The sequence below is a fragment of the Tachypleus tridentatus genome, chromosome 8, assembly GCF_004210375.1.
Source record: "Tachypleus tridentatus isolate NWPU-2018 chromosome 8, ASM421037v1, whole genome shotgun sequence".
Classification (NCBI taxonomy): domain Eukaryota; kingdom Metazoa; phylum Arthropoda; class Merostomata; order Xiphosura; family Limulidae; genus Tachypleus; species Tachypleus tridentatus.
This window is the reverse complement of record NC_134832.1, coordinates 103,530,191-103,543,563: the sequence shown is the minus strand read 5'-3', so window position 1 is coordinate 103,543,563 and position 13,373 is coordinate 103,530,191. Positions and strand designations below refer to the sequence as shown.

The following is a 13,373-nucleotide window of genomic DNA, read 5'->3' as shown; positions in this document are numbered from 1 at the left end:
CTTCCCTTTATCAATGTTTAGTTAAGGATAATTATAAGAAGATATCGCTGGAGTAATTTTAGACGAAATTATGAAACAAACAAATAATAACTATCCTACAACATAGCACGCTGTGGGTCATGGGTTTGAATCTCTCTTACGCTCGCCACTCTGTGACCCAACTTGTCAAATTCAGTAATCTAGATGAGATATAACATTCAAAATTAGTTAAGTACGACCTTAACTCTATCAGTAACTTTTAATCTAAGCGACTCCAACAATAAAGCTGTTAATCACTTAGAGTCCGGCTACTTCACGTTACCATAGACCCATTAATTCTCCTCTTATGTGAGATTAAACACCAAATCATCGTAACACAGCTCATCAATCAATTGCTGAAATGAGGACTGAGCACACAAGATAAAAGTGAAAGTAAGAGTGCAGTCCAAGTTACTTAACAGTTTGACGTCAGAACTTGATGAAACTACATGTTTATCCATTCAGTTGCAGTGCATAAGTAGGGCGAGACATACGAAATCTGTAAGTATCTTTTCATAGCATAAGGATTTCTTTCCGTTGTGTAGCTTTGAAAAGACAGTTCTCGTTGCTAAAATATTTCGCTGTGTATTTATTCTTGTAGCTTAAATTATTTTATAAAAGGGGATCGAGTTCGAGAATGCAATAATGTAGAAGGCATAGTCTGATGTATTTACGGAAAAAAATTGTTACTTGAGGTATTTGTATTAATTTTCTTAAAATACATGTGTTTCATATATGCACTTATTAAAGTCTAGTCGCCTCCTTTAAATCTCATTGACCTACAGCTTAGCAAATTATGAACAGCGAATATGACTTATTGAAACTTACATCTAAGAAACTGGTTTGAATCCTCGTCACACCAAACATGCTCGCCCTTTCAGCCGTGGGGACGTTATAATTTAACGGTCAATCCCACTGTACTTTGGTAAAAGAGTTGCCCAAGAGTTGGCGATTGGTGGTGATGACTAGCTACCTTCCTTCTTGTGTTACACTGCTAAATTACGGACGGCTAGCACAGATAGCCCTCGAGTAGCTTTGCGCGAAATTTGAAAACACAAACAAACAAACCTTGGGGTTCTTGATAATAACGATCTGACAAAATCGTTACAAGTTATAACTTGTTTTTGACTCTGAGCGTGTAACTGAATATTCTGAAAATAGGTTTAATTTCATTGAAAGGAAAACAAAATACCTTTAAAATATCCAGGAAGGACCTTCACTGTGTTCAGTCATGGCCTAACTTAGTGATTAACATGCTGTTTTGTATATAAGAAATCCAAAGCTCGAGCCCAAGATAAACCTTTAAACCCTATGTTTTGACTATATTTTGGTTTACATAAATTACAGTCACTTCCTGTGCTTAGTATTAAAGGATCCATGTATGAATGATATGTCTAAACCTTGAATCGATGACTTGGCTATTTAGTTGATGATGTGTTACATAATGTACTGTGCTGGTTTAAAATACAGACTGTATGTGCTTAGACATATCTGTTATTTTCTAGTACTTTTCGTTTTTACTGTGGAAAATACAACACGAAAACCACCTTAACAGCACCTACATATCGTAAACGCTAATCCCTAGATTTTTGAAAACAAAACGATGGGAATCGCTTTTGTCACAAAAGCTGTTGTCCAGATTTAAGTGACTAAAGTTATCACATGTCTTACTATAAAGAAATGCTTAGGCCACGGTCATACTTAATTGTTATACATCTGTAGACCTGTAGAACTAACTATGTTTATTCATGATTATTTCATATCTTCCCTTTATATATTATCATTTTGCAGTTTTAACTAAGAATTATTTTCGTGAGATATATTGAACATTGTATTTCTCTACATAGCTGTGAATCAAATGCAAGTAACAAGTTAATACCATAGTTTTAAATAACCAAGAATAAATTAAAAGCAAATAAGAAATTATCCACCTCTGGTTTTTATTATCATAACTGTTATTTTTATCGCAGCTTATCCAGAATTATCATGTCTGCAAACAAATTCTTCAAAACACTGATTCGACGGAAACAACTGGACTTCGGGGAATTAACGGACACTAATCTAAATCGATGCCTGTCTACGCTAGATTTAACAACCCTAGGTAAAATTCAGTTATTTATTAACATTAATTATCAATATCTTTTGAACAAAACAAGCTACCTAGTTAAATAAAAAAACTAAATAATGCAGTTAATTTAATATACCTTCTAATTATGAACATGCATGACAAAATACAAAAAAGTTCTGATGAAAAGAATGTATTTATCCCTTAGTTGGGTACTCTAGGCCTTACAGGTTTAATAATTTACATCTATCTATGGATAGATGATGTCAGCTCTAGGCATTATAAACTTGCGATACCAAGTGAAAATATATTTGTTATTGTATTGAAAATATGATACAGAAAATTAACAATAAGTTTTCACTAATAGACCAAGAAGATGATTAAAAATAAAGAGATAATTTTTCATTTTTGGATAAAAGCACCAAAAGTGGCTCACTTGTAGTGCTTGACCTTCGGATCAGTTCTGATTGAAGAAGAGAACGTAATGGAAAAATCCAAGATGGCCGCCCAGTCTTATGTATATAGAAAGTAGAAATGTTAGAAGCGTTATAAAACAGATTTTTTTACACAATATTTATCTTCACTAGTTACAGTAATGTTAGATACATAAAAAATAATTATTAGTGTAATTTATAACATTATATTGGGAAAAAACATATTTTATATATTATATAATACGTATATAATAATTATCAAATGTTTTAAACAAGGTTAACGTTAGTTCGTAGAATAGCATTATACCTTTATTTATTGAGAGTAATCTGCATAGTTTTAACCAAACTAAAGTAAAAACCGTATACAAGTTACACTTTTAATTTTATATGCTTACTAAATATAAGACGTGCTTAAAAAATGCCTAACTAATGTTAGGCCTAAAGGAAGTGGGCTTATAAATACATTTTAGTGTATGAGATTTTAATTGTTTTGTAGTATTATTAGAAATCTTGTATTTAAATAAATAATTTTGCAATAAAGATACTAATTTGACTGCAAATATTTTGGATTCTCTGATAATGCAATAAAAAACCCATACAATAGATGTGTCAAATCAATGCACTTGAGTATGACAGACTAAGGAAAACTGGGGTTGGTTGATTAACTTTATTTAAATTTTTAAGTAAAAATCACCTGTAAACTTCAACATAAGAATTTACGATACCATCATAAACGAAATGTATTCCTCTATTTCATGGCAAAATTAAATCACTTAACGTGTCCATAATTTTCTCGGAAATGTTATCCTATTCTAAGAATAGGGCAAGCTGACATACGTTCTTGGATAGATTGAAACGGATGAAAATAAGTCAAAAACACATTAAAATTCACATCAATATATTTATTTCAGATTTATGTAAATTAGATAAAAATTTAATTTTTGTTATCATAGTGCGTACAAGCACATTTTACATGAAGGTAATGGAAAGGGAAAAACACAATGAGGAGTCCACAAGAAGCTTAATTAATTTTCTTAGCTTTTCAACAATAAACATTAATTGAAATTAATTAAAATGTATTAAATTTTTATATCATATCTTTATTTGAAGGGCATAAAAATATTGCAAACTTCTTACTGAGGGGCTAGTTCACACGCAAATCAATCTGTTTCAAGCGAAACGAGCCAACGTTTCCCAAACCGCCATTTTGTTATAAGTGATTTGTGTGTGTGCTGTTCAAGTTAGAGTTATTAAAATAAATTATGTACCCTTTTATAACCGAAATAACGCACTTTGAAATGCTATGTAACATGAGTTAAGCATGAAGCTACACAATGGGCTATCTTTGCTCTGCCCATATCGAAACCCAGGTTTTAGCGGTATGAGTCCGCAGACATACTACTGTGTCACTAGAGGGCGAAATAACTTGTTCTTTCCTTCTGCGTATTTTCTCTGCTCTGTTTTCCGTGGAACACCTTCCTTTGTATTCGCCCTTGATTTGATATATTTTCAAATGATTTGGTATATCTCAAAGTCTTACTAATTATAACCCACCCCAAATTAACAGAAGGCAACCTAATTACAAGCTTTAAGTTGTCAACTAGTTTGAATCTGTAATGTTATAATACATTCTAAAGGTGAGAAATGTCTAAAGGTATTTCATAGGATTAATAAGTGGGAGTTGTAGACATAATCTGAACTAGCAAAAATATGTTGATATACTTAAAAATATTTATATGTATATATATATATAATAGAAAATGCTTGGAATGTTTGTAGTTAAACATAAGGTGACATAATTTACTATCTGTGCTCTACTTATTACGGGTATCGTAATTCGGGTTCTAGTGCTGTGAACTTGCAGACATATCAATGTACCACTAGAAGGTTACATGAAGTGTCACATAATTAGTAAATACATGTTGAGGTTATTTGTATTTTTCACTAATCAGCTATCTCGTTCATAGTCATCACCACATTTACATGGTGCACATAGCTGGCTCATCTCATTCATATCGTCCTCTATATCCTACATCTGTCTGACACCTGAGTAGCTCCTTGCAGCACTGGGATACCTAAGTTAGTGTGGTCCATTAAGGCACTCTTATCTTTGTTTTGACATCTTCCACTGTTATTTAGATGAATATGGAAGCAGGGATATGGCAGTCACCAACAACGTCCGGCTTCAAAAACAGCTCTTTTGGTGAGTCTAAGAGAACTGCAGATGTCAGCGAAGTGTTGTCGATGGATGTCTATCTTTATGTTAGAAGTTATTTCTAGACATCATTTACACTGACAGAAGATCTGGATCGATCATACCTTAACACTACAAAATGTTCTATCACTGTCATCAAGTCTGTTTCACATTTCTCCGATGGAACTCGATTCGAGTGTATAAAAACTGCTTAGACCTTTTCATGTTCTTTCTTAGCATTCAGAATGGTCCTCTTACCTTTACATTAAGAAATGTTTCAGTTACATTTAGAGGAGATTCAATCATGCTTGGACCAATAGTTTGGACAAACTCACGTATTGCTGTGTGCCGGAAAGAAGTCCTCGTTTCAAACTCTATCTGCAACTCATTGAGACTTACCTCAAAATACATTACAATAAACAGTACAGTGATGTAAGTGTTAAAAATTCTAAATATCATCGTTTGATTCTTTCCTTGTTATAATCTGATATGTGAAGTGAGAGCCTTGTATCTGCCTCTTTATGTTTACATGAAAACATTTAACTAATGTATACCAGTAAAGTTCCAAAAAACTTCTTTTGAATAGCAGTATCTCTTCAATAAGATGATTATAAAGCTCAGTTTTTTCATCCACAGTGAGAAATAATTTCCACTTACCACGTAATTTGGTGTTTGGTTACAACCATTTTCGGAAATTTTCCATCGCAAATGGACTTAACAAAAATTTGCAAACAGTCAGTCAAGGGTGAATTTAAATCTAGGATAAAATTTATTTTGGTCTTAATGGTAAAACATAGCTTGTTGTCTGTCCCTTCTTTGACGTTTAATGCTCAGATAATCTGGAAATGTCGGTATGTACTTAATCACTTTATGCGACAAATAATTAATAGTTTTATACACCTTTGTCACAAATAATTCCGCCATTTTCAGGTTTAAAGGTTAACGTAACCATCTTGAAAATATGGATTATACATTTAAGACCACATTAAAATCTGTTATTCCTTGTAAGTTATAATTACAACCTTATTTTAGTAACAAAATACAGTCATAATTATAGCAAATATAAGGTCAACAAAACACGACACAAAAGAATAGCAGTCACTATCCTCAGAATGTATTTTACATACGTATAAGTTTTGATATTGTTCTGTATACGGCCCGGCATGGCCAAGCGTGTTAAGGAGTGCGACTCGTTATCTGAGGGTCACGGGTTCGCATCCCCGTCGCGCCAAACATGCTCGCCCTTTCAGCCGTGAGGGCGTTATAATGTGACGGTCAATCCCACTATTCGTTGGTAAAAGAGCAGCCCAAGAGTTGGCAGTTGGTGGTGATGACTAGCTGCCTTCCCTCTAGTCTTACACTGCTAAATTAGGGATGGCTAGCGCAGATAGCCCTCGAGTAGCTTTGTGCGAAATTCAAAAAACAAACTGTTCTGTATATTATAAATTGTTGGTAAAAATTTACATAAAAATCATTATTTTCATTTAATTACTCTATAGTGTTAGTAAGCTATGTTTTCGTAAGATTAAAGATCTGTAGCAGCCATCTTAAATTTGGGGGTCGACTTTAAAATATGTTTGTTTTCCCCGACATAAAGACATGGTGCCTATCATTCTGACAGCACTGATGCGTCTACACATTATATTATTGCACTATACATTTGTGACATTTTTTGTTGGAAATATATTTTTCTTCATTTCACAATCAATTTTTTCTTCTCATTAATTTCATTTTAAGAATTTCTCAAAAGAAAAATGCATTATAATGTTTCAACTTACTCAGTTCCACAATCGATCATAAATCAGAATAAATAAGTTTCAATTTTAAAAGAAAATTTTCTGTACAGTATGACTAGTTTTTCAACACAATGATGATTTCAATGTAATTATATATAAACACTGACGAGAAAGAAAACCTGGTACGTTTTTCTCCATATTAAGAGTTTGATATCCATACAACCTAATGATTTTGATTATTATAATTGATTTTGTTCTTAGTCCTTTATTATTACTTTTAATTACTAATTTTATTTTGTGTAATAAATTGATGGTAATTTCTAACTCGTATATTAAACTATAACTTTCAAACTATTAATTCAGTTTGAAAATGATTTTTGTTTTTTATCTCAGTGTTTGGAATGCTATTTTAAAAGACTTATTATTTGATGTTGAAATATTTACGACTAAATCGCCATCTTTAAACTTTATAGGTATTGGAAGCACCCTTGGTCTGGGAATTTACGTTCTGGCTGGACAAGTAGCCAGCACCAAGGCTGGTCCAGCTGTAATTCTGTCGTTTTTCATTGCTGCTGTGGCATCAGTTTTTGCAGGTGAATACATAATTTTTATGTATTGTTATTTATTGTATCGTGAAAAAAAATACTCAAAACAAATATTAAATAGTTGAAATATAAAAAAAACAAAACAACCAAGGGTAAATATTTCAGCCTACGATTTATCTAAATATTCAGACAGTAATATACGTAGTTGGTATATGATTTAGTTGATTAGTTGCGAAATAGCGGACATGAATTTTGTTGCGTCTTTTACATATGTTTCAATTACTTTATAGGAACATTAATTTTTAGATAAGTATCTCTCTGTCATCTCATACATTCGTCATTTTTATGTACACTTTTACATTTAATTTTAATACTAAAATTTTAGATTTGGGAGAAAAGGACTGGACTTGACACTTACAATGTCTTTACACAAACAAATAATTCATGATGACAAGAAACCTACTTAACGTAAAGGTATATTCTAAAAACGGCTGATATGGGTATTAAAACTTTAATTAAAATATAACACAGGACAACGTTTCGATCGTCTTAGGTCATCTTCAGGTTAACAAAGATCTTTAGATGATCTAAGAAGGCCGAAACGTTGTTCTGTGCTTTATTTTAATTAAAGTTTTAATACTCATATTAGCCGTCTTGAGAATACACAAATAGAAAGTATTAAAATACTGAGTGGTCAGAAACATTAATATCATCTGCATTAGCTCTGCAACCGCGATATGTGTGTTGCAAGCACACTTTTCGCAATGTGTGTGTTTCCTGAGTGAAATTCTCTGAATAAACAAAACACAGAAATATAGCTTGTAATAAATCGAACTATAAATCAAAATAAATCATTTTGCATATATATGTTGAATTAATTGTAATTTTGATCTTAAAATATGAACGTTTTTGTAAATACTTAGATATCGTCGTTTAAATAGGTATTTTTTAGTGTCAATATAATAGAACTTTATATATTTATGATGTTACTGGTAGTCATCTGGCTTGTCATGAACTAATTCCTATAAAAAACTTTAAAACATTTTTCGTATGATATATATATATATCATATATATATAACATAAAGTAAATCAGAGGCTATTACTTCCATTAAGACAATTGTTAAAATAGTGTTGATAACAGCCTAAATATGTAAATATGTAACTTATTCTCCAGGAATGGCCTATGCTGAGTTTGGAGCCAGAGTTCCTAAGACTGGTTCGGCATACGTATACAGCTATGTCACAGTTGGAGAATTTATGGCATTTGTGATTGGTTGGAACTTAATTCTAGAGTATGTAATAGGTATGGTTAACTTGCTGTTTTGTTGGTAAAATAAAAAAAAAATTAACCCATCTTAAGCACGGTTGCCAGATACTGCTCTCAAAATCCCCCTACTTCTGAAAAAGTAAAATAGAAAATCTGCCATCTGTAGCAGATTCGTTCGTAAGTTTGCTCATGAATTGAATCTATAAAAACATAAAGAAAATGTTTATCTTACTACTTCAAATATAGTTTAATAAAGTGGTTGATGTTTGTTCCAGAAATATACAACTTGAATGTACTACTAAGTTAAGGCAAGAGGAGCAAATGTGCAGGTCTTGCTTACTACATGTTGCAAGAAAAATTCTACAGCGCACGTAAAAAAAACAAAAACGGTTTTGACAGAACGATGATGGTAAAAGCAGAAAGATGGAAACTACATGAGATAATATGACTGGTAGTCGCATCTACCAATCACTGTCTTTGAGAAGGAAAGGTAGGATAACTGTGGTGTTTCGGAACAGAATAATATTACAGAGGCAGAATATGGAGAGTCAGTACGATTGGTTTGTTGTTGTTTTGTGTAGGTAAAAACTAAACTACACAAGAGGCTAATGGTGCTCTGCCCATGACGGGTATCGAAACTCTGCGCCACTAAGAAGCGAGTCATTACGAGAAGTTATTAAGATTGAGAGAGATAAAATCCCCTGTATGTGTTACTATTTCCCAACAGCTTACAATATTCCACAAATAGATTTCCTCCCTATTCTGGCAACCATTATATAATATAAAGTTAATTTACATGTTTATCGTGTTATGATTTTGAGGTTTGTTGCATTATAGCTGTTTTAAAGTAAACTAAAAAAATCAGAAATTTTAAAATACATGATAATAAACATTCGACAACAAAGTAAAAAAAGCGAACATTAAAAAGGCTAAAACTTGTTTTGTATACCAAACTGAATAATGAGAAGTAGAAAAAAATATGTTCATAAATGTAAAGACGAATTGATTCTAAGTGTGTTCCTCGATCATCATTATATGTTAAAATATTCTGATGACAGGCACAGCATCGGTGGCTCGTGGTTACAGTGGTTACATCGATTCTTTAACCAACAGAACTATCGAACGGACACTGATAGAGCTGTTTCCAATAAACAGTACAGGGATCTCTGCTTATCCAGATTTTCTAGCTCTAGGAATTACACTGTTGTTAACAGGTAGGAATAGACGTTTCCTCTCTTGTCATTTTTACATTGGCAAATAATATTGGAGAAACTTTTAAGTATAAGTTTTCTGACTCGTGCAAATTATCAAGGACAATTATCTATGTTAGTCAGATCCTAAGAAAGATAAAAAACCAAACAAAAACAGCAATACGTTTGTTACTGAAAGTACCTCAACCATTTTTAAGCCATGAAACATCACGGTTGGTAGATTATAATGCTGTTTGATAAGTGATATGGTATAAACATAACTTTTATCGGTTTCATAGAAATGAAGATGTCAAGTTTATTTTTTTTTTCATTTTTATGCACTCTTCCTGCTATTAAGTGAACGTTTTTAACATAGACAGTTGATGGATGATGACTTAATTTACTGCAAAAGTGAAAGCAAATGCACCTCATGTACTTTCTTATCCCAGTAAAGTTGACCAAATAAAGTGAGAAAAATCAAAGGTTAATATTTCCTCTGGATGACAGCTCATGATATATGAGTACTAGCTTCCGATCATAGGATGTTATCTGCTTAGTACGAAGCTAAATGTCATTTTGGTAATAAGTATAGCTAATTAAAATATACTTGTTTTATATTCTTAGTTATAAACATTAGAATTGTCGTTAACAAAGACTTCAGTTTTTTGTATCTCAAACTTACTGCTTTGCAAAGGAATATACGTTTTTATAATTTTCAGGTGCAATAAATAAATTACATTAATTTACAGATTTTTTTTTCAATATTAACATATAAATTTAGGCGTGAATAGAACTCGTGAAACCATTATTTTAATCCCAGAATTTCCAACGAATTCTTTTTGATCAATTGTTCTTGTCTTATTCATAATTATGTGTGTATTTGTAATATAAAAATAAATTTTATTTTTCTGGTATTTCAGTTTAAAATTACAAAATGCACTCAACAGTCTAGCGCTATGAACTACCATTGGAGTCACACGTGATCCCATTGAACCCATGTTTTAAATAGACTCATTAGTGTTAAGTTGTTTTACACACATCACATGACACCATTACACAAAAAAAATAATATTATACCAGATCTAAAACTAAATGAAATAATAAAAAGCTTAATGTATTATGGTAGATTAAAAGGTTATTTATGAAGAATCCCAACTTAAGTATATCAAACTGTTTCGTCAAAATTTGTGTTCAGTGGTTATTTCTCAGAGGAATGGAAAGTAAGCACAGTGCACATATGGATACATTTAAATGAAAGTATAGGTAACATAAATGTTTTATATAGTATTTAACTGTAATAATATAAAAGAAGACGTCGTAACTAAAAGGACAAAATGAAATTAATCATTCGAAGAAAATAAAATCCAGTTGATGGATTGTTGTTATATTTAATAATATTTAGGACAGTATTGCCATAAATGATTTGTCTTGCCCAACCACAAAAACTGTTCAATGACATTTTTAGAAGCATAAAAGTTGCTATTTCTATTATAATTTGGCTACCAAATACATAATATTGAACTTCCAAATAACAGCCTATTTCTAATAAACACTGTTCTAGCATATTAGGAATGTTCTGAATCTAAAACAAGTGTAATAATTGCAAATGACAACAATTATACTTTTTTTGCTTTAGATAACATAATATATAGTAAGGGAGGCGCTTCACAGGTGGAGGTGACGTGCTACCATGACACATAAATTCAACAATTCGGGAGGGGGGAATGGGTTGGTATGTCAAAGATGACGATATCAAATTTTTTAAAGGTTACCACCAAAGGGTGAGTTCTTAGGATGCGTAATTAGGCCGCCATGATAGGCGTGTTACTAGAAGACGTAACTAACTTATTGTGGGCTGAAATCATAATTGGATACCAGTGAATGATTATGTAATAGTACCACAAAGGCGAGAACGTGTTTATAGGCGGTCATAACTCGTACAATACATATCTCAACAAGAATACAATTAATTATTAATTCCATAGTTAATTAATTAAATCGTCCCTATAAAAATCCATTAACACTAATGAACTAAAACAATTATAATTAAATCGTTATAAAAAGACACTTAACGTTAATTCATTAAATCATTTATAAATAATTCGAACTAAATAGATTTTTGAAACTAATTTATTTGTTAATTAAGTGGTTATAACAAAGGACATTTAACGCTAATTCATCAATTAACTAATTTTTCTTATCATTTTTGTATCCGAAAAGAACGATACGTGAATTAAAACTTATTATTTTAATTAGCATTCAAGTGTATTCCAATAACATAATATGTTATTTAATTTAACATGATCGCAATTATATATGTTTTTACCACGTATACATTACATGGCTCTAGGTTTTATATCACCCTACAGAGGAGAATACCATACAATAATTAAAGCTTATAGTTTTACTGATTGAATTTTTATGATATTATATGATATTATATTTCCTTTTCATTAATTAGTCCTTCAAATTAAAACATACCGAATCAAACAGTAGGCTTAGGTTGGTCATTTGGTATTTACTGTTGCAAAGCAAGTAGGATTAAAATGATCAAGTCTATTTCACAATAACTGGCTAGCTAGTTCAGGAATCAAGTGATTAAAGTTTTTGATTGTTTGTGATATACATACTTAAAATCAGTTACTATAATAATTAATATTTACCCTTTGACAAATTGCTAAATATTTCCAATTATACCCTAATTATAATACACAACAGATTTTATAATGAACTCTCCACATGCACATTTTACTCTAATTACTGAAACTTAAAAGTTCTTTACATAATATTTAAGTGTTTAATTTATTACTCAGCATAGATTATTATATACTGTGGATGAAAACTATCAAAGTGTTTCAGTCCACATAGAGCGAAATGAACGTTCGACTTAAATGTGTGACATTTATATTTACAGAAACTTTTATTAAAATAAGTTTTTTTGTGATTTACTTATAACAAAGCCACATTGGGCTATCTGCTAAGTTCACCTAGGAAATCGAACACCTAATTTTAGCGTTGTAAATCTATAGACTTACCACTGTACCAGGGCGAGGACTGTTAAAATAATATTTAATTACAGCACACTGTCGCTATCTATGTATTTACAATATATTTAAATAGATGGTAATTGTATAAAACTGTGAATATGTAATGACGCTTATCAGTTAAATAAGAATTTTATATTTGCATTTCTAAAATGTAATTATCAACGTTGAAACACTATCACTATCTTTGTAAGTTCATTGTGACTTCATGTAAACCACTAAATGTATATTCTCAATACTTTGCAGTTAGCGTATAATTATTGCGTTTTGTGTCCAATATACAACAAAAGGTCAGACTTTATCAGTTTGCTTTGAACAATTTTCAAAATAAAAGCTTGATTATATTTACATCTGAGAGATTTAATTATTGTTTTAATTATCTCGTGTTTCGAAAAATTGATGCTATATAGTAGACGAATATTTTAAATCATTGACAATGGCCGGTTTTGATTTATCTAACAGCAGCGGTAACTATTTTCAATCAAAAAAAGAACAAAGATTTTGTTTCAGTAAACATTACAATCAGGATTTATTACACTAACAATGAAATATCATAGCAATCAAAGAAAGAACAAAGATTTTGTTTGAGTAAACACTACAATCAGGATTTATTACACTAACAATGAAATTTCATAACAATCAAAGAAAGAACAAAGATTTTGTTTGAGTAAACATTACAATCAGGATTTATTACACTAACAATTAAATATCATAACAATCAAAGAAAGAACAAAGATTTTATTTGACTAAACATTACAATCAGGATTTATTATACTAACAAAAAAATATATAACAATTAAACACACACACAGAATATATTGATTGTAAATGTTATAAATTGTCTATGTTCAGCTCAAACATTTATGAGTCATATGAAG

The 13,373-nt window shown here is 31.0% G+C and overlaps 1 protein-coding gene across 1 annotated transcript in view; it reads left to right on the top strand.

The window, feature by feature from the left end:
• The first annotated feature begins 361 nt into the window (after nt 1-361).
• The window catches only part of LOC143223100 (cationic amino acid transporter 2-like), a 38,697-nt gene continuing 25,685 nt past the window's right edge, over nt 362-13,373 (top strand). Inside the window, exons 1-5 of the mRNA XM_076450549.1 lie at nt 362-519; nt 1,989-2,119; nt 6,921-7,040; nt 8,169-8,297; nt 9,320-9,475. Coding sequence (XP_076306664.1) covers nt 2,005-2,119; nt 6,921-7,040; nt 8,169-8,297; nt 9,320-9,475 — 520 coding nt within the window. The 5' untranslated portion in view covers nt 362-519; nt 1,989-2,004. The remainder of the gene's footprint in view (nt 520-1,988; nt 2,120-6,920; nt 7,041-8,168; nt 8,298-9,319; nt 9,476-13,373) is intronic.